This window comes from Octodon degus, unplaced genomic scaffold (genome assembly GCF_000260255.1).
Source record: "Octodon degus isolate 3935 unplaced genomic scaffold, OctDeg1.0 scaffold00256, whole genome shotgun sequence".
Classification (NCBI taxonomy): Eukaryota; Metazoa; Chordata; class Mammalia; order Rodentia; family Octodontidae; genus Octodon; species Octodon degus.
Genome location: NW_004524832.1, coordinates 1517552 through 1542220, shown reverse-complemented (window position 1 = coordinate 1542220; position 24669 = coordinate 1517552). Strand labels below are relative to the sequence as shown.

The window sequence follows — 24669 nt, the reverse complement described above, 5'->3', positions numbered from 1 at the left end:
GAAGAAATGCTTTGTGTCCCTGCATTTCATTAGTTTTGCTGTATGTTCCAAGTATACTTGAAAGCATAGGCATTTTACTGTTTGGGATATTGTGTTTCATGTATACAGTTAATAGAGGTGAGCTAATTTTTTGCTTTAGCAGATTTCGGGAGTGCTAAGGGAAAGCTGCAAAATTTTCAAGTGAAATTATACATTTGTCTTTCTTTTTAGCTCTGCTTAATTTATATATTTATGAGACTTGTTATAAGGCATCTGTTTATTTAGAATTTTATGTTTTCTATGAGTTGACTTCTTTATTATACTGGATGTCTTGTTTGATGCTTACATGTTTTTTCTATTCCTTTATTTTCAATTTTCCTGTTTTTGCATTTCAGATATATATATATATATATATATATTTATTTTATTTTATTTTATTTTATTTTTTATTTTATTTTTATTTTTTTGTTGTTGCGGAACCTGGGATTGAACACAGGCCCTTGGGCTTGCCAGGGAAGTGCTTATTCCACTGAGCCATCTCCCCATCCCTCAGATATTTTAAGCAGTATAAATTTGGGTTATACAATGCTTTTGGTGTTGTCAGACTTTTAATTAATATAAGTAATACAGTCATATTTAAGATGGTGTTTTAAAATACAGAAGTTTAATGCACTATCTTTTTCATTCATTGCATGTTGTTTTCTTTTGTTGGTTTCTTTTAGAATGAGGCAAGCATTTTTATTCAATCTCCCTCCATCTTTTTAATTCTTATCGCTATTTTCTTATATACTATAGCATGTCTCCTTATTAGACACTAATGTGAGAATAGCATAAACACCGTGGCATACTTCGATTGTTCAATTCCATTAATATTATTTTACAGAATCATTACTCATTTATATTTTGTACATCTGTTATAGATCCCTAAGGCCACTCCCAGTTTTGATATTTTACAAGGTTGCCTTATGGGACTAAGCATGTAGTTGTACTTGGGTGTGATTTTTTTCTAAAAAGAAAATAATTTATTTATTTGATACAGGGTCTCACTATGCAGTTCAGACTCATAATGATCCTCTTGTTTCAGCCTCCCCAGCACTGAGATTATAGGCCTGCTCCACCATGCTGGGTTTCAGGGCCACCCGGGTTCCAGGGAGTGTGAGCATGTAGTACTGGGGATTGAACTTGGGTCCTTGCATTTGCCAGGCAGGCACTTAGACTGCCAAGCTATCTCCCTAGGCCCATGGCTATCATTTATTATAGGGAACAGCAACAATCCTTTATTTGTAAGTTTCTTTTTAAAATTGTCAATAGAGTTTTGTTCTGTCTAGAGATTAAGATGAGTGATAAAATGAGACTGAGACTTAATTTCTATACATAGTTTATCTAATTTTAAAAGGATTATAAAAATAAGTTTTGAAATTATTTTTAGAAATTATTGCTTCATTGGTAAATGCATATTTATTCATTGTTTGGATATATAAATTGAACTATACATCACAGAAATAGTCAGTGTGCTTTATTATTTCGTAACATAAAATTCCATGCATCTTTATTCTTATTTTTCTCTTTTTTTCCTATGAAGTATAGAAATTTTGCCCAGCTCTGACTTCTCTACTTTGTATTAAGAATCATGGAGGTTTTTCTTTTTATAAATATGTATTTATAATATAGTAATGTATATACTTTTTAAAACTAGTATTATCTACTTTTTCTAAACCATTCGTTCAGTGACAGTACTTGGCCTTCATTATCTTCAAATTTTATACTTGCATGAGAGAACAAATGTATTTCACTACTGGTAATTATGTACCTCATTCAAATTAGAAATACTGGCACAATGGCTAGATGGTCATTTAAAAAATAAGTATCAGATTATTGTGGTCTTGCTGGTGTTTTTTTTGAGACAGTCTTGCTATATAGTTCAAACTGTCCTTCAACTCAATGTATAGCTCAGGCTGGCCTCAAACTCACAGTGATCTTCCTGCCTCAACCTCTCAAGTGCTAGCATTATAGGTATGTCCCACTATTCCTGGCTTGGTGTTTTGATGACTTACATTCATATTAGATTTTTAGAAACAGCTTAAATTATTTCAGGCCACTGAAGTGATATTTAATGCAACAAGCAGTGTATTCCTGACTTTTTTGGTTTTTGTTTTTTAATGGTGTTTCATTATTTAATAAGTATGTAGATCAGTAAAATAGCCTTGTCATTGTCAGCCTTTAACATTGTTCATTTTGTGCTGCTATCATAATATAGGCTGGGTGTAATTTCATTTATAAAATTTTTTTTTCCCCTTGTTTTGGAGGTTGGTTAGTCCAAGATGAAGATGCTGGCAGATGAGGGCTTGGAATTTCTGTTTCTAAGATGGTACTTTGCATGCTGCTTCTTTGGTGGGGAGTAATGTTGTTTTTTCAGGTTGTAGATGAAAAGAAGAATGAATTTACGACCCCAATGCCCTTTTTATATCCATGTTACTCTTTTTTTTTTTTTTTTCCTAGTACTGGGGGTTGAACTCAGAACCTTTTGCATGTGAGGCAGGTGCTCAGGCCGCTGAGCCATCTCCCAGGCCCCCCATGTTGATCTATTCTTGAGGACTGTCAGTCTCTACACTCTCACATTTGCCCCATATTCCAATCCATTGCAGACATAAATTTATTTTGGTGTCAGGAATTGTGAAAGGCCTATGTATTAGTCATCTTCCCTTTATTAGCAGAGAATGCTTGACATTTGCAATTTAAAGTAGGAAAAATTTATTTTTCCTGATGGTTTCAGAGAATTTCATCCATGATTGACTGGCTCCAAGACATAATGGCATGGTGAAAGGACATGTTAGAGAGAAGTTGCTCAATCTGTGGTAGCCAGGAAGCTGAGAGAGAAGAGAGGAGGTGGGGGCAAGAATACACCTTTTAGATCACCCTGTAGTGACCTGCATTCACTAATCAGTCGCTAGCTTTGAACTGCACTTTCAGTTTCATTTAGAGCCTCATGATCCATTTACCTTCCAACAGCTTTGCCTGTAAACATGAGACACTTTGGAAGACATTTTAGATCTAAGCCATAACGGTCTGTGGGTTTAATTATAAACTGTCAAATTCATGAATGCTTGCGGAAGACACTATTCCTGATTAAAGTCAAAGGACAGAATATTACAAATAAAAGTAGCTATAGTACTTACACTGCTACACTGAGCCTAAATTTTCACAGTGACACATTGGGCTTAGATGAAATTTAAATCCGAAGAAGACTATAATACAAAGAGAGGAACCTTAACCTTGGAGAACCAGAATCTTTAATATTGTTTGTAAGCATTTCTGTTCTGTTTTTTCGGAAGAAAAACACTGCTTTCCTGTACATAATAGCCTTCAAAGGTTAGTTTTTAACAGAGGCAGTCAGTGCTTCTGATCTCATGCTAAGCAGAGATGTGAGAGATAGGTGAAGAATTGTCTTTGAACATTTTGTAAGGCAGAGAAATATGAGTATTTGTAAGTAGGTTTAAGTGAATGACTTAATAATTTTTAAATAGTAGAGGCTTTTTTTTATTTTGGCCTTTGTATTCTTCATTAAAATTTTTTTTCATAGTGAAAAATAACTGCAGAGTTGATATTCCTTGTATTGGTGCTTCTAAGTTCAGATAAAAGTGAGTAAAATGATCAAATAGTATAATTTTAATGTAGCAGTAATCTCTTGAGGTGTAATACTTTTTTGAGAAAAGCAGTTTAAAAACAGTGAGAGCTAGCTGGTTTCAAATGTTCAGACTGGATTTTTAGGATACCTCAGACTAAAATCCTTCAAGGGAGAGCATCATTGTGCATTGGATAGAAATAAAGACTCTAAAAAGTAATCCAAGGGAAAGAGGACACAGGGACTTTACTTGCCTCTAGACTAGAGGTCATTGTCATAGATCAAAGGGCTCTAAGTCAATTTTACTTTATTTTTTTGTGGAGCTGGGTATAGAGCCCATGGTCTTCTGCATTCTAGGCATGTGCTCTCCCTTTAAAGCACATCTCCAGCCCCTTTGTTTTTTAAGAGGATCATTTCTGTCTGTTCTTTTCACATGATAGGCTTTCCTAAGATTGAGCCTCCTACTTTTATTTTTTCCATCCCAATTGCTCTTAAGCCTCAGTTATAAATCTCTTCTTGTCTTTTAATGTCAGATCTCATGTTAAGCATATGTGTACTTAAGTCTAAAGAATTTTTGTCTGTTGTGTTCCAAAACCACATTTCTAACTTGCAACTGAATACTTCCTTTTGGATGTTTCTCTGAATACCTTACAAATTTTATGACTCTGGTTTGAATGTATTCACAAAAGGGGTAGCATTAAGAGACATGTTAATTTGTACTCTTTTATAAAACATTCCATAAATTATTTAATAAACTTTTAGTTTAATTTATCGGTATTATTTAGTATGTTTTATTTATGTTTGTAAAGTACTTGTCATCTCATACTCAATTTCAGTCTGTAAAGTTCCCTATACCAAAGCTAAGTGCTTAGAGTTTTTGTCTTTGTCCTCCACATCCATCTCCTTCCCCATTCATCCTTCCACCTTCATGCACAACATTTGAATATTTGAAAGCACAAATATTTTAAGTGTGATAGCATGTAAGGAGTTTGTGTTTTTCATTTTTATTCACTCTTTATGGAATAAAAGCTAAATCTTTTATTATTTTCTTCTTTGCAGGTCTCTGTGCCTTGCGAAGAGTTCTGAGGAAACAGCCTAACCTCACTGATAACAGAGTGGCTGCATTGGTGAAGATTACTCTGAATGATTTCTTGCAGGGAATGAATGACATCAGGCCCAGTGCTATGAGGGAGGTAGCAATTGATGTCCCAAATGTAAGTAATTTTTACCCTTATTAGACACACTGTTTGAATTAAACTCTAAAAGACCCTAAGACTCCAGTGACACTGATGTCTTAGGCTAAACAACAATAACAAAATGTTTTTCATTGATCATTTTATTGAGATAATTGTAAACTAAATGTAGTTATTACAAGTAATCTAGAGAAGTCCCCTGTATTCTTTACTTAGTTCCCTTCAGTGGCAACGTCCTGAGTCCTGCAAAACTATAGTACAGCACATTAATTAGCGTATTTATATTACAAATCACTGATCTTAGCTAACTAGATGTTCCCTTTTTTACTTATACTACTTGTGTGTTTATTTTTGTACAATTTTATCGCACATAAAAAGGTTTGTGTTAGAACACTGAATAGTTCTGCCTCCAAAACTGTCCCTCATATTGTCCTTTTGTAAGTTCATCCACCCTCATTCCTGGTCCCATTTCTAAAATTTTGTTATTTTGGAAAGACTATGTAAGTGGAATCGTACAGTATACAATGTTTTGGGATTAGCTTTTTTCCACCTGGCATAGCAATCTGGAGATTATTCAATATGCTTCACTAATTGGTTTCTTTCTATTCCTGAATGGTTATACTAAAAAGCCTTGCATCACTGTAACAAAATCTCTGAGATAATATGTTTAAAGAGGAAAGATTTATTTTGGTTGAGATTGATTGATTGATTGATTGATTGATTTATTTATTTGCAGAACCGGGGATTGAACTCAGGCCCTTGCACTTGCCAGGCAAACACTTAATTCTACTGAGCTATATCCCCGGCCCCTTGGTTCAGATTTAGATTATTTAGTCCATTATTGGGTGGCCCCTTCTTTTTTAGCCCCATGGCTTGTTAATATACCATGGTGAGAGTATAGCAGAAGAAGCTGCTGTCCTTATGGCAGGTAGGAAGCAAAAGCGACTAAGGGGTTCTAAGACTTCACAGTCTCCTTTGAGGGCATGTTCCCAGTGATCTAAAAATATCCACTGTACCTATATCTCTGAGTTTCCACTGCCTTCAAAAAACTAGAAGCTGAGGACTGGATCTTTGACATGTGAGCCTGTAGGGATAGTAAAGATCTAAACTGTAGCAGTACTAGTCATTTATTTATTTATTTATATTAGTTTTTTCATTTTCTGATGGATATGGTCTTTAGGTTTTGCCTAAGTATATGTTTGAGAATAAAGTTGCTGGGTGTTGTACAAACTTATTATACATTTAGTATAGGAAAATATCACCTAGCCTAATTTTATATTATTTTGTAATTATTTTATTAGTACATGTTTGCAGTCTATGAAGTTTACATTCATCTTAGAGAGGTACATGTTTTGTGTGTTTTTGAGGTATTTTTGGAGACAAGGTCATGCTGTGTAGTTCAAGACTGGACTTGAGCTTGTGGCAGTCCTCTTAGCTTCCCAAGTGCTAGAAATCCAGGTGTATGCCACCATACCCAGTTTTTGTTGCAAGTATTTTGTACATGTAGATGATACATTTTAAATCTTATGTCCTTTTCTCCTCCTTTGCCCTACCACTGGTCTCATGAATCACTTCCCCTTTGTAAAACATGTCTTTGATTCCTTTTAGCAACTTTTTATTTTGATTTTTATTTGTACTTTTCATTACTCAAATGAGAGAAACCATGTGGTATTTAAGCTTGTGTATCAGTTTATTTCTCTTTATTATTTTCCAGGTGTATCCATTTTCCTACCAATGCGTTGAATTTATTTTTCTTTATAGGCAAGTATTCCATTATATACAGATGGACATATAGGCTGCTTATAAGATTTAGCTACGTATCTTGAATTGTACTGCTAAAAACATTAGTATGCATGTATCACTGAAATATGATGTCTTTTGTTCTTTTGAAGATCACTAGTGGTAAATAGCTAGCTCAATTGTAATTTCTTGTTTAACTGTTTTTGAATAATCTTCCTGATTTTCAAAGTGATTATACTAGTTTACATTCACATCAGCAATCTAGAATGGTTCCTTTACCCCATAGCCTCTTTAGCACTTGTTATTGTTTGATCTCTTGTTGATTACCATTGCTTCTGGTATAAAAATTCAAGTGTTTTCATTTGCATTTTGATTACCATTGTTTCTGGTATAAAAACTCAGGCGTTTTCATTTGCATTTCTCTAATGACCAGCGATGTGGAACATTTTTTCATGTATTTATTGGCCATTTGTACTTTTTCTTCTCAGAAGGGTCTATTTCAGTTGCTCATTTTCTGATGAGTCCTTTATTCTAAATGTTAGTCCTTTGTCTGAAGACTAGCTGGCATCAAGCCTAATTTTAAGACAGACAAACTTGCTAGTTACAGTAGTCCTTTGCTATTTCAGTTTAACTTTTGCAGACTCACTTTTTCACTGGTTTTCAAAAATATGAATATTAATCTAAATTATGTATCATGGATTTTCCGTTATATTGTGGGATTTTGCAATACTATACAGTATACGTAAGTTGTTAAAATTATGTACATTTATGAGATTAGAAAGTGACTAAGAACATTATCCGTGTTTTCAAAAGTATGGGAAAGGTTTATGAGAGTGTGGGAAGGGTTTATAGAGCCTTAAAACATACATAAGTACTAAAATGAATATAATGTCGCTACTTTGCTGATTTTCACTTACTGCTGGGGTATCTGGAACATAACCCCTGCAATAAGTGAGGGACCACTTTATAAACGAGTGATGTGTAATGTTTCCATCAATTTTTAAAAATGTAAATCTACAAGGAGACAACAGTAGTCATCTATTAAGTGTGGTTCATTTGTAGTGCCCATGATGCAGATGGACCTGATACTTAGGGAAAAATGATTTTATGGTTTTTTTTAATGTATTAGTATTTCTAGAAAAATGAACATTGAAGCAAAGGATTGGCAATGTGTTCTGCATCGTAATGGGGTAGAAGGTAGACTGTTGTTATTGGCTTGTACAGACAGAATGTCTGTATCTTAGTGTAGGCTAGGGGAAATTTAGATTGCTATTAGTTGTTAGGGAGATTTGATGAAGAGTGGTTTGTGGTTGTTATTTCTCTATACCTCTATAATAATGCCTAATTTCTTTATTCTGCTTGAGTTGATTTTGTTGTACATGAGAGTCTTTTATTGTATAACTTTAGGGTAATAAAAAAATTGTATGTATTAATGGTAAGTAGTGTGATATTTGTGATATTGTGTGAAGTGACTACAATCTAGTTATTATCATGTCTGTTATCTCATGTATTTTTTTGCATAAGAACATTTAATATCTCTTGTGTTAGAAAATCTCATATATGTAATGCAGTTTTAATTTTAGTTAACATTCTAAACCCTAAATCGTTAGTACATATTCATGATGGATAACTGAAATTTTGTATCCTTTGACTCATGTCTTAGTTACTTTTCTCTCATTGCTGAGACAAAATACCCAACACCCCAGGTTAAAGAAGGAAAGGTTTATTTACCTCATAATTTGTAGAAGTTTCAGTCCACGATTAGCTAGCTCCAAGGCGGGGTGGTGTCGGAGAGGGGCAACCTTTCTTGGTGACAGAAAATACAAAAAAAAGAAGCCTGGAGGGCAGTTCTGTCCCTTATATTCTATTCAGGCTATGCTCCCTAGGGCAGGTGTAGTATTCACACCCTTAATTCGGATATTGAACCATGAATCAATCAGAAATGCTATATTCAACCACTTCTGAAAGGTTGCCCTCCATGACCACATGAGGCTTTGAGAGGACATAAAGATACAGACAGTAACAACCAACATTTTCCTCATCTTCTAGCCCCTGTAGCCATTTTGTGCTCCAATTCTGTGTTTAACTCTTTCAGTTTCTATATATGAGTGAGATCATACAGTATTTGTGTGTCTGTGCCTTGCTTATTTCACTTCAAATAATTCTCACATTCCCACATTCATCCATGATACCCTAAATGCAGAATTTCTTTTTTTAAGGTTGATACTCTGTTGGCCATATAAACTATGTTTTCTTTGTTCATTCAGCCATTCACACACTTAGATTGATGATTCCATGTCTTGTTATTGGTGGATGAGCATGGGAGTTCAGATTTTTGTTATTTCTCTTGAATATATACCCATAAAGGGAATTGCTGAATTGTATGGTACATCTTTTTCTGCAGATTCTATTCTGTTGTACATAATGGCTCTATGAAGTTACATTCCTACCAGTAGTGTACAAGGTTTCTTTTTTGCCTCTATTTTTATAAACAGTTGCCCAATTTTATTTTTCTATTATAATTTATTGATGAGACTTTTCTTTGCTCATGTTTTCTTAGTGCCTTTGTTAAAGATCAGTGCTTATGGATTTGTTACTGGGTTTTCTATTCCACTGGTCCGTGTCTGTTTGGTTTATATAATTTTGTAGTATATCTGGAGATGAAGTATATTTATAGCTTTGTTTTTGCTTAAGACTGCTATGGCTTCGCAGTGACTTGTGTTCCCATGTAAACTTTTAAGTGTTTTTTTTTTTTTTTTTTTTTTTTTTTTTTTTTTGTATTTGTTTCCAAGAAAAGTGCTAGTGGAATTTTGATATTGGAATTTTTGATGATACGGGCTTTTTTTTGGTGTGGACAGCTTGTCATCTATAATCTTTATTCTATAGAGGTACAATCTTCTATTTTCAGTTCATTTTTTATGATGAAAGGATATTGAATTTTTTTTTTTTTTTTTTTTTTGGTGGTTGTACAGGGTCTCAATTTGCAGCTTGGACTCATAGTGATCCTCCTGTTTTCAGCCTCTCCAGCACTGGGATTACAGGTGTGCGCCACCAGGCCTGGACTTGGTTGCCAGTTTAGCATGCCCAGAGCCGGGGCGAGTGTCTCATCCAGTACCAGGGATCGAACCCTGGTCCCTGCGCTTGCCTAAGCAGGTACTTAATCTGCTGAGCTATTTCGCCAGCCATAGTATATTGAATTTTGTCAAGTACTTTTGCTTATGTCTGTTGAGATGATCATATGATTGTTAGCTCTCATTCTGTTAATGTGAAATGTCACATATATTGTTTATGTTGACTCATATTTAAAACCTATGCATAAATCTCACTGGAGTATGGATCAGATCCTCTTAATATACTGTTGAATTTGGTTAATTCAGTACATTAGTGAGGTTTTTTGCATCTGTGTATAACAGGCATATTGGCTGATATACTTTTCTCATAGTGACCTTGTTTGGCTTTGGTATGGTGTTAATACTGCTGTCATAAAGTTAATTTGAAAGTGTTCCTTCTTCTTGACAACTTTCAGAAGGGCTATTGTAAATGGTTCTGTATATGCTTAGTCTAGCTCACTACTTAGACCACTGAGGTTCTGGGATCTTCCAGGGGAGGTTTTTAATTACTGGTTTAATCTCTTTGCTTAGTTTGGTTCATTCAGATGTTGTTTCTTTTTTTCTTTCTCTCTTTCTTTTCAATCTTAGGGTTAAAAGCCAGAGGCAATCTACTGTTGACACCTACCTTGTCACCCCTACCCCTACCCTCTTGCTATTTTTGAGGCAGTGTCTTGTTACCTTAGCAGGCCTCAATTTTCACTGTTCCTGCTTCAGCCTCCTGGTGGCACCTAATTGTTTATAGAAGTCTCTTTTGATACTTTGTATTTCTGTGACATTAGTTACAATGCCTGCTCTTCCATTTCTGATTACATTTCTTTTTATTTTCTTAGTTTAGCTAAAGGATTATCCATTTTATTTATCTTTAAAAATAAATAGCTCTTCATTTCATTGATAATTTCTTCTCCCCCGCCCCCCTGGTCTTTATTGTACTTTGCATCTGCTAATTCTGGTCTGTCTTTGTTCTGTTTTTAGTTTTTTGCGGTATAAAATAAAGTTTTGTTGGTAATCTGTCTACCTTGTGACAGAATTTTTTTCCAGTACTGGGAGTTTGAACTCAGGACCTTGTACTTGCCAGACAGGCACTTATGCTGCTGAGCTGTATCCCTAGCCCCTATGAGGGTTTTTTTTTTTTTTTTTTTTTTTTTTTTTTTTTTGCTGTTTGTTTTTGTCTTTTTTTAAAAAATTATTTTATGTATTTAGTACAGGGGCTACAGGATCTCACTACACATATCAGATTTGTAGTGATCCTCCTGTTTTTAGCCTCCTAAACGCAGAGATTATAGGCGGGCACCACCACACCTAGTCTCATTTGCCTTCTCAGTGCACGGCTGGCCCCTGTCTGCCAAAGCAGGTGCTTTAATCTGCTGAGTTATTTGGCTGGCCTTAAAATGAAGTTTTAATTGGAGATCTCTTTGTTTTGTTTTTTCTTTGATGTAGCCATTTACTGGCATAAACTTCTCTAATCCATACGTGGTGGTATATGTCTCTGATTTGAGCACTCTGGGAAACTGAGGGAAGAGGATCCCATCTAAATTCAAGCCTAACCTGGTCATTTTAATAAACTGTCTCGAAACAACAATAAAGATTCAGGATGTAGCTCAATGTGAAGATCCAGGATTCTATTTCCATTACCAAAGAAACAAATAAACTGGTTTTTTTTTTTTGGACCATTCAAACTTTCATATGTGCTTGTACTATTTTTTTTATATTTCTTTATTCATTTTAATGAGAAAAAAGGTAAAAAAGCAGTGAAACCGTTTCAAAACAGGTTAGTAGGACAGTTACACTAATTAATACATTGCATATTGTTGTCTTCATAGTAGTTATTCATACAGACATGCTGTCTTGTCTAAACAATATTAGTACAAACCTTTCTTCTCAATGAACTAAGAGAAAGTAGCTGTATATATCTATCCTATCTTCTGTATACATGTATGTATATATATATATATATTTTTTTTTCTTTTTTCTTTTTATTCCCCCCTAACAAAATGGTCCTTTATTTATGTTTTTGCAAAGTTAGTAACACAGGACACAAGGTTACCTAGTGTCTAATAGCTGACCTTAACCAGACAGGATGTTTATCTCAGGACTGAGGTAGCTTTTTTGCTTTAGGCACTGAGGCCTAGTCCCATGTACACACATTTGATCAATTTTCTAGTTTCCCTGGCTCCCAACATATGCTTTTTTTGGTTGTTTTGTTTTGTCAGAGATGGGTGTTCCATTGCAGTTAGAGAAGCTGTATTTGGAGAAGTCTTTAAAGGACCTTTTCATATTTGTTGCCAGTCCAAAGATTGAAGGTGCTTGAATTCAGCAAAATAACCCAATATAGTCCATTAGTCCATAATAGTAGTGAGCTATCAGCACAAGTATCTTATTGTGGGAACAAAGTAGGTGATGTCCACATGTGAAAGGTGGTTTATTTTTGGCTCACTGTTTTTCTTTGTTTGTTTGTTCTGTGATTGGATAATTGGAGCTTTTGTCTTTCAGTATTTGGACTCTTCTGCTTTACTAAGTATGCTATTGAAGTTTATCATTGAATTTTCAGTTTGGTTATTGCTCTGTACTATAGAGCTTTTTTTTTTTATGGTTTCTGTCTGTTTTGAACACGTTTGGTTCATGGATGGTGTTCTTGACTTTATGTGGCTATTTATCTGTGTTCCCTTATTGTTCAGTTTTTCTTGTTTTTTTTTTTTTTTTTTTTTTTAATTACATGGATCTGTGGGTTGGGATTGGCATTGGCTCTGGAATAGGGCTGGAATTCTAGTTCATCGTTGTGGACCTGGAGCTTTTGCCCACTGAGTTGGGGACAAACTCAGGGCTTGCATGCTCAGCCAGTGCTTTATTACTGAACTACAACTCAAGCAACTGCCCATTTTCTTTAAGTGAACAATTTTGAAACCTTTGTCCAGCAGTTCTTAGATCTCAGGTATTTTAGGATATGTGTCAGGTGCTTTATTTTGTTCTTTTGCTTGTGTTCTGTTTTTCTAATTATTAGTTATCACTACTGATAACGAATAAACTGATACTCGAAGTAGATGCCTTTTCTGAGTTTTACAGAGCAATTTCAAGGAAAGTCCTTTGCCAGCTTGCATGTAAAGAGGTTCTGGGTAGGCTGTCTGGGATTTCTGTGGACTGATTGCTGCTAGACGCTTTTAGTCCAGTTCTGGTATGATTCCTAGATCGGATCAGTCAGTGCTTTGGGCTGAAACTTGGATTATGTGGTTGGGATTGACTCTGGAATAGGGCTAGAGTTCTGGTCCATAGTTGTGGACCTGGAGCTTATGCCCCTGGTGCTGAGCTGTATCCTGTATCTACAGGGGTGATCCTTGAGTTTGAGTTTGTAGGTGCCATCTGGCAGACAGACAGAGAAAACTTGTAACCTGGGAATGTTGTTTTAGCCCTGAATTCTAGAGCATGGCTGAAGCGGAGAGTCCTGGAGCTTAGAACCCTAGAGATTGACTTGGGGATGGGTGAGCCTATAGCAATGATGGCAAACCTTTTAAGGTCTTTAGTGATACAGACAACCTACTGTGGCATGTGTGCCATAGTTTGACTGGAGGCTAGAATGACAAAAGAAGTTTTAAATCTGAGGCTAGCCAGAGGATATAGGTCTGGCTTGGATTATTTAGCTGTGAACATAAGTCTGACAGTGAGGTAGACCTATAGCAGCATATGATAATGAGCAGAGACAACTCCGTCCCCCCCCCTCCAAAAAAAAAAAAAAAAAAAAGACTGAGTGCATAGGAACAAGGAAGCTTGGACCAACTGATTCCCTGACTTTGGGTCAGGACTTCCAAAGTTGTTGGTACCTACTTGAACTTTGCTTTCAGGCTATATAGTTTTCAAGTTTCCATAGTGACTACATTATCTCATTTTCAAGAATTTTACTAGAATGTCACACAATTTCTACTAAGTTTACATTTCTCAGACATTGTTGACCATCTCTCTGTCCTGGGCCATTTTAGTTTAATGTTTACCCTATTCTCCCCAAGCTGTTTTATTTGTTTCTGTTTTATGGTCCGTGTTTTCTTTTAAGTGTGTTCATGCTGGCTTCATAGGAGGGGGTGAGGGAGTGAGTTTATCTATAGTTTAAGTGAATGTAAGTGACCCTCCTTTAAGATAGAGTCTCTTTTGCCCCATCAGACCTATAGTCTGAGTCTTGAGGAACCAGTCTATGGTCTTTGGCTGAGGCGAGCCTAGTGTTAGAATCAGTGCAAAGTTGGATGCTCTCTTTACTGTCCTTTTACTCTATGGTGAATATGTTTCTTAGTTACTTTTTCTCTCATTGCTGAAACAGATACCTACACCTAAAGTTAAAGGAAGAAAGGGATTTTTTGCCTCATAGTTCATAAAGGTTTCAGTTCATTGTTGGATGGCTTTTAGACAGAGGAGCATTGCAGAGGAGAAACAGTTCATAGGCAGGTCGAAGGCACCAAGTGTCAAGCAATGCTCTTCTTTCTGTCCATTATATTTTATCCAGACTACACCCCTTTAGGTAGCACTTATACCCAAGGTGGGACAGCTGTAATCCTAGCATTATACGAGTCAGTTCCAGCATCATATCCTTGATCCCAGCAGCACACAAGCTAGATATAGCCACCTCTGAAAAGCCCCACCTATGACCACATCAGGCTTTTGGGGGACATCTATATACAAACCATGATTGCTTCATTCAGCATAACTCTTGAATTTCTTCGGGCAAGGATGCTGGATGATGAAGAAATGGAGACAAGAGTTGGAATGCAGAAATCTGGGGTCAGGTGAAACCTCTTGTCTTGGTGGGAGAAAAAGTATTGTCCAATGACTGTAACACATTTATATATATACTTATGAGGTTGATGGCTGTGAAACCCCTATGCGTAACAACTTGTTTGCCTGGCTTGCCTTGGGCGCTCCATGTTCTTGGAGCTGGTCTTGCCTTAGCCTTGCACATGTGATTGCTTTCCAGTTTCAGCTGCTCCCTACATCTCCTCCTTTTTTATAGTTGCAGGTGATGGGTGGTTAGTTGAAGTTGGAGGAGCTGTATTTACAGGACTCAGTAGAAGACCTTCTCACTTGCAGACCCTGTCCACTATGAGTGAACTTACCCATTTAGGCTAAAAATTCCCAGTCCAAAGAATTCAGGTCCCTGCATTCAGCAGTTTAACTCTGTATGGCCCATTTACTCATAACAGTCAGTTTTCAGTGTAGCTGGCAATTGTCAGAAGGTGTTAATGATTTGAGTTTCTCTTATGGCTAATGTATTACTATGGCATGTTATACATTTTTTGATTTTATTTTTCTGCTGGATGTTCAAGACCAAGTTAAAGTGAGAACTATACTACTCAATTTTATGCTGTCAAGGTCAGTAAAGTCTCCTCAGGATTTACTTTGGAACTAGGTACATCACCTCTTGGTTCTTCCATCAGTGTCAGCTGTCAGGATGAGTCATGGCCATTGCTTAACTAAGTTGCTTTCTGTTAAAGCTTGGGATACAACATCATTGATCTCTGTAGGAGTCCCCTCCTGGTTCTCATCTTGGTCCAAGAAGTCTATATTTATAATCCGAAAAATACATGATTGGAATCCCACCAAATTAATTCCAATCTACCACTCCCAGTGCAACCCATGGCAAAAACAAAGACACTAAAACATATAATTATTGGGGAGCCAATGGGTCCTAAGTCCAGACATGAAAATGGCTTTGCAGAACCAAGAGACCGACCCAGGGCTGCTCACCTAGATTTTATTCAGTGGAGAAGGAGGAGTGGCTTGAGAAGAGAATTGTGGGAAGTAGGTGAATACTGTGAGCTGGGCTAGGTAGAGGGCCTGCATTTACCTCTGTCATATGCAGAGAGAAGGATATGAAGAGAAAGTAATTCGTGTTATGCTATTGAGATAGTAGCTAATGTTTTGAGGGTCTGGTGCTTCAGCTCTGATGTGTAAATCTTTCAAGCCCCAGGAAGACATAGCCTCTGTCTCGAGGCTCCATCCCAGCCAGCAGGTAGCATGGAGCACTGACTCTTTGTCCTGTCTCAACCTGGCTCACATTAAAGAGCAGCAGGTGTAGGTTATTAGGGAAACACGCATGCTACCTTCAAAGACTGTGACCAGCATCTCAGCTAGACCAATACACATTGCTTAAGGCCAATTGAAAGGATAAAGAGCAGTCCTAGCCAGATATGTACATATCCTAGGAAATAGGGTCAGGCTCAGCCAAAATGGTGGTCCTCCACAAATCTCCTTTGTCTGCATTCTTACAGTCTCCTTGTCAGAAGATTGCAGTCTCACTGAGTTGTACAGTGTTGCAGCAGAGATTATGTGCTTGGTCCTCACTGATCTTAGACACCTGGGGCCAAACTATTGGCTGTCCTCCTGGCCGATCTGTCTTTCTAGTCATGTAATTAAAAACACTGGTGAGGATGAGTCAACTTGAGAGAGTTGAGTATTGGAGAGGGCCAGATTAACTTTGTTCAGGACAACCTCAGCCAGTGAGGTGCTCCTGGAAACATGGGTGCCGGATCTCCCTTGAGAATGTCAATGAGAGAGCCTAAATCATGCATTATTAGCTTAAGGACTAGGTGGAACCAATTAATATTACCAATTAAAGTCTGAAAATCGGTTAAGATTGCAAGATGATCAACCTGGATCTGAAAAGTTTGGGGCATAATATGTGTGTATTGGATAAGGTGACCTAAATATGAGAAAGCAGCTTTTTGGAGGCTACCACTAGGCCTGCATTATGAAGTGCATCATCTAATTGCAGAAATATTTGATGCAAGGTGGATGAGGATACATGTGCTAAAAGAATGTCATTCATGTATTAATGAGTACTACAAGCAGTTGGATAAGCCTAGTGGGCTGACAAAATGGTTGCAACCACAGACTTAGCATAGAGTATGACTATTCACTGTTCCTTGTGGAAGACAGCACTATTGGAAACAGCACATAAGGGGCCTGATGATTAATAGTCCTCTTTCCTTATTTATAGATCTTCCAAAGGAGAATTGATCGATTAAGTGATATGAAAATCTTGGTAACTTGAGTAGTTTGCACCATAACTTTAATCTCCCCTGTATAATGAGCATCAATAACACCAAGCAACACCTGGAGACCTTTTAAAATGAGACTAAAAAATAAATAAGTAAAGTGAGACTGCTATGGCCTAGTAGGAGTCCACTGTTCCTTGGAGCAGAGGTCCATAGACTGCAGTAGGAGTAGCTTTGGGCCCCTTTCAGGATTAGTACAAATCTGGAGCAGGTACTGAGATCCAAGTTTCTACTGTCTTTTGTTGCTCACCAGAGGTCAGAAGTGTGGTTGGTGGTGGAAGGCAGGGCCGGGGCAGAATTAGGGTAAGTGCCCTTACTGACTGGGGGAGCTGGAGTAGGCCCCACTGGAAGTTTCCTGGAGTAGGTAAGCACTGTACATCAGTTTTGGATCTACACTTGTTTATCCAATGATATCTACATCTACAGTTGGGGACAGAGAAGAAAAAATTTTGTTGAAGGGATAGATAATGGCAGTGCTGTCCTTACAAGAGTAATTTCAGGTGAAATGTCTTCTGTCTTTGCAGCTGAAACAAGTAGACTTTTTCTTTCCCTTTTCTCTAGGCTGTGGATGAATAGTCTGAGAGATAGCTGCTCTCAAGGCAGCCCCTTAATCATATGAGGGGCCAATGTGCAAATCATCTCAGACGGCAAAGCCTCTTTTTTTATGTGCTCCTGAAGCCTCTTTGTACCATTTAATTTCATTTTCAGAGGCCAGTTATTGAATGATTAACTTGTCAGCCTCTGTGTCTTTGATAGTCCTCCCACTAGCATGCAATAAGCATGCCACAAAATCTTGAAAAGGTTCATCAGTACCCTGGCGAATGGAAGTCAGATCAAGGGATGTCTTAGCCTTTGAAGAAAATTCCCTCCAAACCCTTATTGCAGTTACTTTAAATTGCTCATTTGCTTGCAATTCCAAGGTAAGTTGATCATTTTTGGCAACAAAGGCACCTGTTTTGGATAACATGTCTTTTGTAATGGCTGTGTTGTGAGTGGCTTTGTGAGCAGCTCGATCTACACACAATTCAAAAAAATTTTTGCTTTCCACAATAAATAATCTCCTGGACAGAAACATGTTTAGCTGTTCCTTTCTGATCATTTAGGGCTGTATCCTGTTGTCCTTTGAGCTCCATCAAACCCAAGGTAAAAGGGGCTATGGGGCCATAGGTAGTAGTCACTAGTTTTAGTTCTTTTAAGGTCTTAAAGGGTACAGCTTCATGAAGATGCATAACTTGTCCTGGATTATTGGGATCTTGGAACAACAGGGTAGACATGTTGAAAACCCTCCAGGCCCCCTGGCTTCTTTTAGAACCAGTTGCTAGGGAGAAAGAAAAGATGACTCTATTTAAAGGATGGAAGTCTAAACTTGTGACAGCAAAATTTTTCTGAACTGAGAAAGCAGAAGTAGCTGTTTGTAGTGCAGTTATGGTTACCAGTTTTACTTCAGGTGGTTGTGAATTAGAAGTTGCAGTGAAACATTCCTCTAGTAGGGAAGGGTCTTACTTGCTCCTTACAGCTTCTTCCTTTTCAGGTGAGCAAAGGTAGAGGGTTCAAGCTCTACTGGTGGATGCTGTTGCTCCATTGTCTTTTTTTTTTTGCTTGGGACTTTGGGGTTTTTTTGTGTGTATTTGGTACAGGGTCTCACTATGCAGATTGGACTTGTAGTGATCTTCTTATTTTCAGCCTCCCCAACACTGGGATTACAGGCGTGTGCCACCACACCAAGACTCTTGTCACTGGCTCAGCATGCCTTGAGGGCAGGGTCAGCGCGGCATGTGGGACTGGGGATCGATCCCGAGTAGGTACTTTATCTGCTGAGCTATCTCTCTGGCCTGGAACTTAGTTTCAAGGTAATACTCTGAGCCAAATCCTCTGTGGTTGTCTCAGCAGGCATCAAGATCAAGACACTCCCTTTTCCAGGTCCAGAACACAAAGGTATACAGGGGAATCAATAATACAATAAGTATTTTTATGTATATCTGCTTTTCTTGAGAACCTGTTTGCCCCATGTTTTACATCTGATGAAATCAATATGGATAATGTCAGTATACTTCTCTCCCCTGTGCTTCTTGTGAGCCTGTTTTGTTTGGGCATGCACTTGGTGTTGGCCTCTCATCTGCTGTATGATGAGTTTCTTCCTGCCCCAGGTCCCTGTTCAGGAATCAAAATGGTGCTTCCAGCGCAGCTTTCAAATTTCCAATGGAGGGGGCCGGGGAGATGGCTCAGTGGAATAAGCGCTTCCCTGACAAGTGCAAGGGCCTAGTTCAAAAAAAAAAAAAAAAAAAAAAAAATCCAATGGAGAGGATGGTAGAGGGTGAATAAATGGAAATGAGTCAGAATGCAGAAAGCCGGGATCTGGTGGAGCCTCCTCTACTGGAGGAATAAAAGGAACCTCCCAATGACTACAGCACATTTGCTTATTCACTTAGGTTAATGTTAGTGAAACCCCTCTGCTTAACCACTTGTTTGCTGGCTTGCCTTGGTTGCTTTGAGTTCTAGGAGCTGGAACATCTTGTTCATGTGATTTACCTTGGACACTCCATGTTTTTGGGACTGGCCTTGCTTTAGCCTGCACATGTGATTGGCCTCCAGCTTTAGCCATTTCCCACATCTAACAGTGTCTTTCTGTATTAAGCTGCTAGACTTTGGATGGTGTCAAGTAGGTGCTGTGAAATTTTCTTCCTCTCCTTGTCAGTGTGTGTTTTCCTGTTTTTCATCTACATTCAGTTATTGTATCTCACCTGGATCCCCTAGGTCTTGTGAAGATATTTTTGTGACTGGACAGTTGTTGAAATTGTTTTTTTTATAAGGAAGGATCAGTGAAAAGTCCTGTTTGGTCATCTTGCTGACGTTACACTTTTTTGCTGTTGCACTCTTGTGAGAGCTCTGTTGTTACAATTATTTTAAAACTTTTGTGGTTAAATAACCCTTGGAAATAAAATTGGTAGTGTTTCGTTGCTGTTGGACTTGAAGTCATTTAATAAGTTAATATATATTATAAAGATATAAAAAAGAACTTTTAGAAGTTTACTTAGCCATAGCCCATGGGAAACAGACTTTTTTTTACTTTGCAATTCAATAAATTGCAAAAAATGATTATAAATGACAATCACCATCATGTTATGTGTGCTGTTTTGTATTGTTATTCTGTATTCCTGCCCTAAAAGAGGTGGAATCAATCTCTTTATCCTTTGACCCAACATTTTCTTTGGTCAGTATGTTAGTTATCCTGCTATAAACAGATTGAAAAATTTTGGCCCTTTGAAATCCAGCATTTGCTAAGAAACCTGTACTAGTTTCCTGAGAGATGATAGACTGTATGTAGCAGTGATGTCCTACCTGTCCCACTAACGTCTGGGCATTTGACACCATGCTCCACCATCTTATCCCAGTGATAGTTTGCTTAAACTAGTAGAACCACTTACTTAACTCTTAGAATTGTCAGAAATTATATATGCCTGATGTTTTAAGCCATTAAATTTTGGAGTGGTTAACCAAAGCTAAAGATGCCTGTGCTTGTTAATTTCTTATATGATGTAATTGTTTTTGTAAACTTAGGTGGGGAAAGTATACCCTTGAGGTAGGAACATTCCCTATCTTAGGACTTAACTGCTAGTTTAGAGTATTAATATGGTTTTGAATCATTTTGATGTTTTTGAAAGCTCAGTAGCAGTGTACAGTCATTTAGTGTAAATACATTGAGGACTTAAAACATGGAATAAAAAAACAAGTGATATTGGTTTAATAGAAACTTTTCTCTAGAATTTATGGTCTCAAGTTTTTGCACATTAATATGAATAGTTTTATTGGTTATTTAACCTATAATTTATTGACTACTGTTATATAATATAATGGGTTGGATAGATGCCTATCACATATCATATGTGAAAATTTTGGATAATGGTTGTGAACCTGCTACTCCAGTCAAAAACACTGTAGAGTTTTAAATGTCTAGGGACTGAAAGAACCAACAGTAAGGTCTTAAAGTTACTGCCAAAGAAGAATGTGTTTAAATAGTATCTAGCATTAGAATTATTAAGTTGATTTATTCATCATACAACAGCATGTTTAACTGCTCTAATAATTGATTCTTTCTTTCTCTCTTTTTCTTTTTCTTTTTTTATACTGTATTTGCAGTCCATGGAGTTCAGCTGTTTTCCATTTTGCACTCGTTATTTGGCCTACCGCCGTAGGGTAGTGCAATATTACTTACGACTTCTGGAGTGATTAGCTGTGGTGAAAATACTTTTCTTACAGTGCTTTTTATACTTGCTTCAGATTTTAAAGACTTTCCTGAGAAGTCAATATTTCTGTAATTAGATTCCTCAATTTGAATTTCTTGTTTTCTAGCTATTCTTTCTAGGAAAATATCTTAATTATTTCTGCTGAAGATTTAATACCTGTTTTACTGTAGAAAACCTGTGTCAATAGCTAGTCAATTGTGAGCATTTTAAAAATACTGTAGTAAGTTAGGCATTCAGCATCTCTTGAGGAAAGATGTATATGAAATTAAAACTTGTAAATCATACCTGCCTAGTTATATTTGTTTATAAGCAAGTCCTAAGATGAAAATACTGCTAATTAGTAATATGTCATTAACTTTAGGAGACTACAGATATTAAGCACTGAATGTTACCTGCTTTTGTTGTTTGTGAATTTGTTATTGTAGTGTTAGTAAAATCAAGTACTTTTTTTTTTTTTTTTTTTTAAATGTGTGCATTTGGTGTAGGGTCTCACTACGCAGCTCAGACTCATAGTGCTCCTCCAGTTTTCAGCCTCCCCATTGCTGGGATTATAGGCAAGGGGCACCATGCCTGAACTTGGTGGCTGGTTCAGCATACCCAGGGGTGGGGCTGATGTAACATGTGGTGCCAGGGATTGAAACAGGGTCCCTGCACTTGCCTAAGCAGGCACCTAGTTAGCTGAGCTATCGTGCTGGCCAATATTTTTTATTTTTTTACTGTTGAAATTCTAAGAATCCATGATTATGTGAGGTTTCATTGTGAAATGCTAGTTTTCTTAGCTAAAAATAATAACATTTTGTTCTAGTTTTTTTATCTTTTTTTAACCGTTAATTTTTTTTTTTTTTTTTTTTTTTTTTTTTTGATACAGGGTTTCACTGTTTAGATACAGACTCATAGTAATCCTCCTGTTTTAGCCTCCCTGTGGTGGGATTACAGGTGTGCACCACTGTGCCTGGTTCTAGGGCCGGCACAGCTTGTGGATCCAGGGATCGAACTCAGGACCTTTTGCTTGCCAGCCAGACACTTAGGCTGATGAGCTATATCCCCAGGCCCCTGTTGGTATTGTAATATAGTTAATCCTGGAATGTAGTTTTATATCATTTTATGCTTAAAATTATTTAATTGTACTGTAAGGTTTCTTAGTTATTACCCTACCCTGCAAGCTTCTTTCCTGTTGATTGAACCCAGGGCCTTATGTATGCTAGGCAAATGCTTTTAGATAACTGAATAAGTTTTCTATAGGTAACTGTAATTGTGTTATACTTCTTTTCACTATAAAACATGTAGCTTTTTTCGGTTTGTCCAGACTGTTGTTTTAAAGATATTTTGGTCCACATCTTTGCATTTTTGGTTTCTAGATGTATAATCGCCGGACTAAAATATGAGATTTGTAAAAATTGTGGCAGGTATCATTAAAGTATTAGGTGTTTTTACTTTTTAACAGAAGTCATTCTAATTTATAATTATGTGGGAAAACTTTATTTTTTTGGTAAAACTTTAAAAATAAAGATTAAGTAAGAGCTCAATTTATATTCACTTTAATCTTTATTTTCCATCAGTTTTTTAATTAAAATATTATTATGGAGATTGATAGTAATCTTCAGGTAAATTCTGATTTTAAAGAGAATAAAAGATAATTATGGAGTCATTTCCTTTAATGAATTTTGTGTTCGCTAAGAGCATAAGCTCTTTTATTTTCATTCCTTACCATATGAGTAATAGATTATAGATGCTCAGTTAATATGTGTTAAATGAATAACTGTGGTTTTCATAAAAACTTACATTAAGTGGTGAATTTGAGATGTATGTCAAACAGTATCTGATCCTTTTTATGTGTCAAAGTTTGATAAAATCTGTTCTTTTGTGTAAGTCTTAAGACTTTTCCTGTTGTATAAGACAACTGATTTCTTTAGTGAATTTTTATATTTAGTCAATAAATTTTACATTTTTAGAATAAAAATGCCTTGCTTTTTTATCTGCTGTTACAGTTCTTTTTATTACAGTAAGCAAATGTTCTTTCGGTATTTTTATTTCCATATTATCACTGTAATAAGTAATTTCATATATAACAATTATCAGTGGTAAGTGGCATTACTGATGAAATATATATAAACTGATAGCCATCAAGTTTAATTCATTTATTCATCTGTGCTCCCTTTCTCCCCCTTTTCCAGACTTTCCTATTTTATTTTGCAATAGGTGTTTAAGTTGTCCTTTTATTATTTGGAAATAATTCGTCTTTATACTTTTGATCATGCCTTTGCGCTCCAGTTTTTATTTGGCTCATAGTAATCCAAGAACCATTACAAAGGTAGGGTTCTACTTTCATGTGAACCCAAGTTTTTAAAGAGAACTGTGGCCAAAGCCTTAGGACTAACTGTAGAATTCAGACACTTTTAGCAAACTCAGATCCGGATTAAACTTTCATGTAGTTAGTTGTCAGTTGGAAGGTATCCAGTTGTCATAAATGTAGTAAACATTTTTCATTTACTCTCATTTTTGTAAGTAACAAGCTTCTTTAATTATGGACTCAAGGCTGTTTTACTAATTATATAATCAAAATTTACTGCTACATTTTTACTTGGCACCTTTTTTCAGTTGAGTCTGCAACATCAGAATGTGACTGTAGTTCAATTCTGTAGGATAAACTTTAGCAGTGCATCTCTGGTGGACAGGTTAGAGTGAAATAGTTTAGTTGAACATAATTTCATTCATTTTATATTCTTAGGGTAATTAGAAGGAATTTGACTTTTTATTCTTTAAATGTAGTGTGCATTCTGTGTTTATTTTATGCATAGGTAAAGGATTGAGGGTTCCTGTGATGCTTTTTTTGGGGGGTGTAAATAGTACAATCTGGAAATTCTGTTAATGCTATTGATTCTTTTTTTTTTTTTTTTTTTTCAATTTATTACAGGGTCCACAGGGTCTCACTACACAGATCGGACATGTAGTGACACTCCTGTTTTCAGCCTCCCAAGTGCTGGGATTACAGATGTGTTTCACCATGCCCAGTCTCAATCCCTGTCTCTGTGCATCCCGGGAGTGGGACCGGCATGGCACACTGGGGATTGAACCTGGTCCCTGCATCTACCTAAGGAGGCATTTTAATCCACTGAGCTATCTGGCCAGCCCGCTATACTGATTCTTGGCAGGCCTTTTGAATTCAGTTTTTTTTTTTTTTTGTTTGTTTGTTTTTTGATTCTGCTCGTTGTTTAGACAGAAAAGTGTCTTCTGTGACTTTCAAGATCCTAGAATTCCTTACCAAATTCTCTTGTGCATTTTATAGTTTTAAGCAATAACAAATGAAAAGAAAGCATGTTTACTTTTAACCAGGAAATACTCAGTGCCAAAATCAATGTTGTAGTTTTTTTTTTTTATTAATTAGAAACAAATAGCAATGAGACAGTTTCAAAACCAATTAATAGGACAGTTTGAATAATTAATACATTACATATTGTTTTTGTAATGGTTATTCATAGTACAAGATGCAGACATGATATCCTGTCCAAACACTACTTGTAGTTTTAACCTCATTAAATGTTTTAGAATTCAACTCTTTCATTCCACTTTTCTTTTATTTTTTTTCAAAGTTTTATTGATAAACAGATAGCAATGAGACAGTTTCAAATCAAATTGCTAAGACAGTTTCAATAATTAACACACTGCATACATTCTTCTTAGTGGTTAATTGCTGTACAAGATGCGGACTTGTGATCCTATTTACAAACTCCATTAGAACAAATCATTCTA

General features: G+C 36.5%; 1 protein-coding gene across 4 annotated transcripts in view; it reads left to right on the top strand.

The window, feature by feature from the left end:
* Positions 1 to 24669, top strand: part of Spata5 (spermatogenesis associated 5) — a 344203-nt gene that overhangs the window by 39526 nt on the left and 280008 nt on the right. For all 4 annotated transcript variants that reach the window (XM_004646151.2, XM_023706442.1, XM_023706443.1 and 1 more), the window contains one exon: positions 4661 to 4815. In XM_004646151.2, the coding sequence (XP_004646208.1) occupies positions 4661 to 4815 (155 nt within the window). The remainder of the gene's footprint in view (positions 1 to 4660; positions 4816 to 24669) is intronic.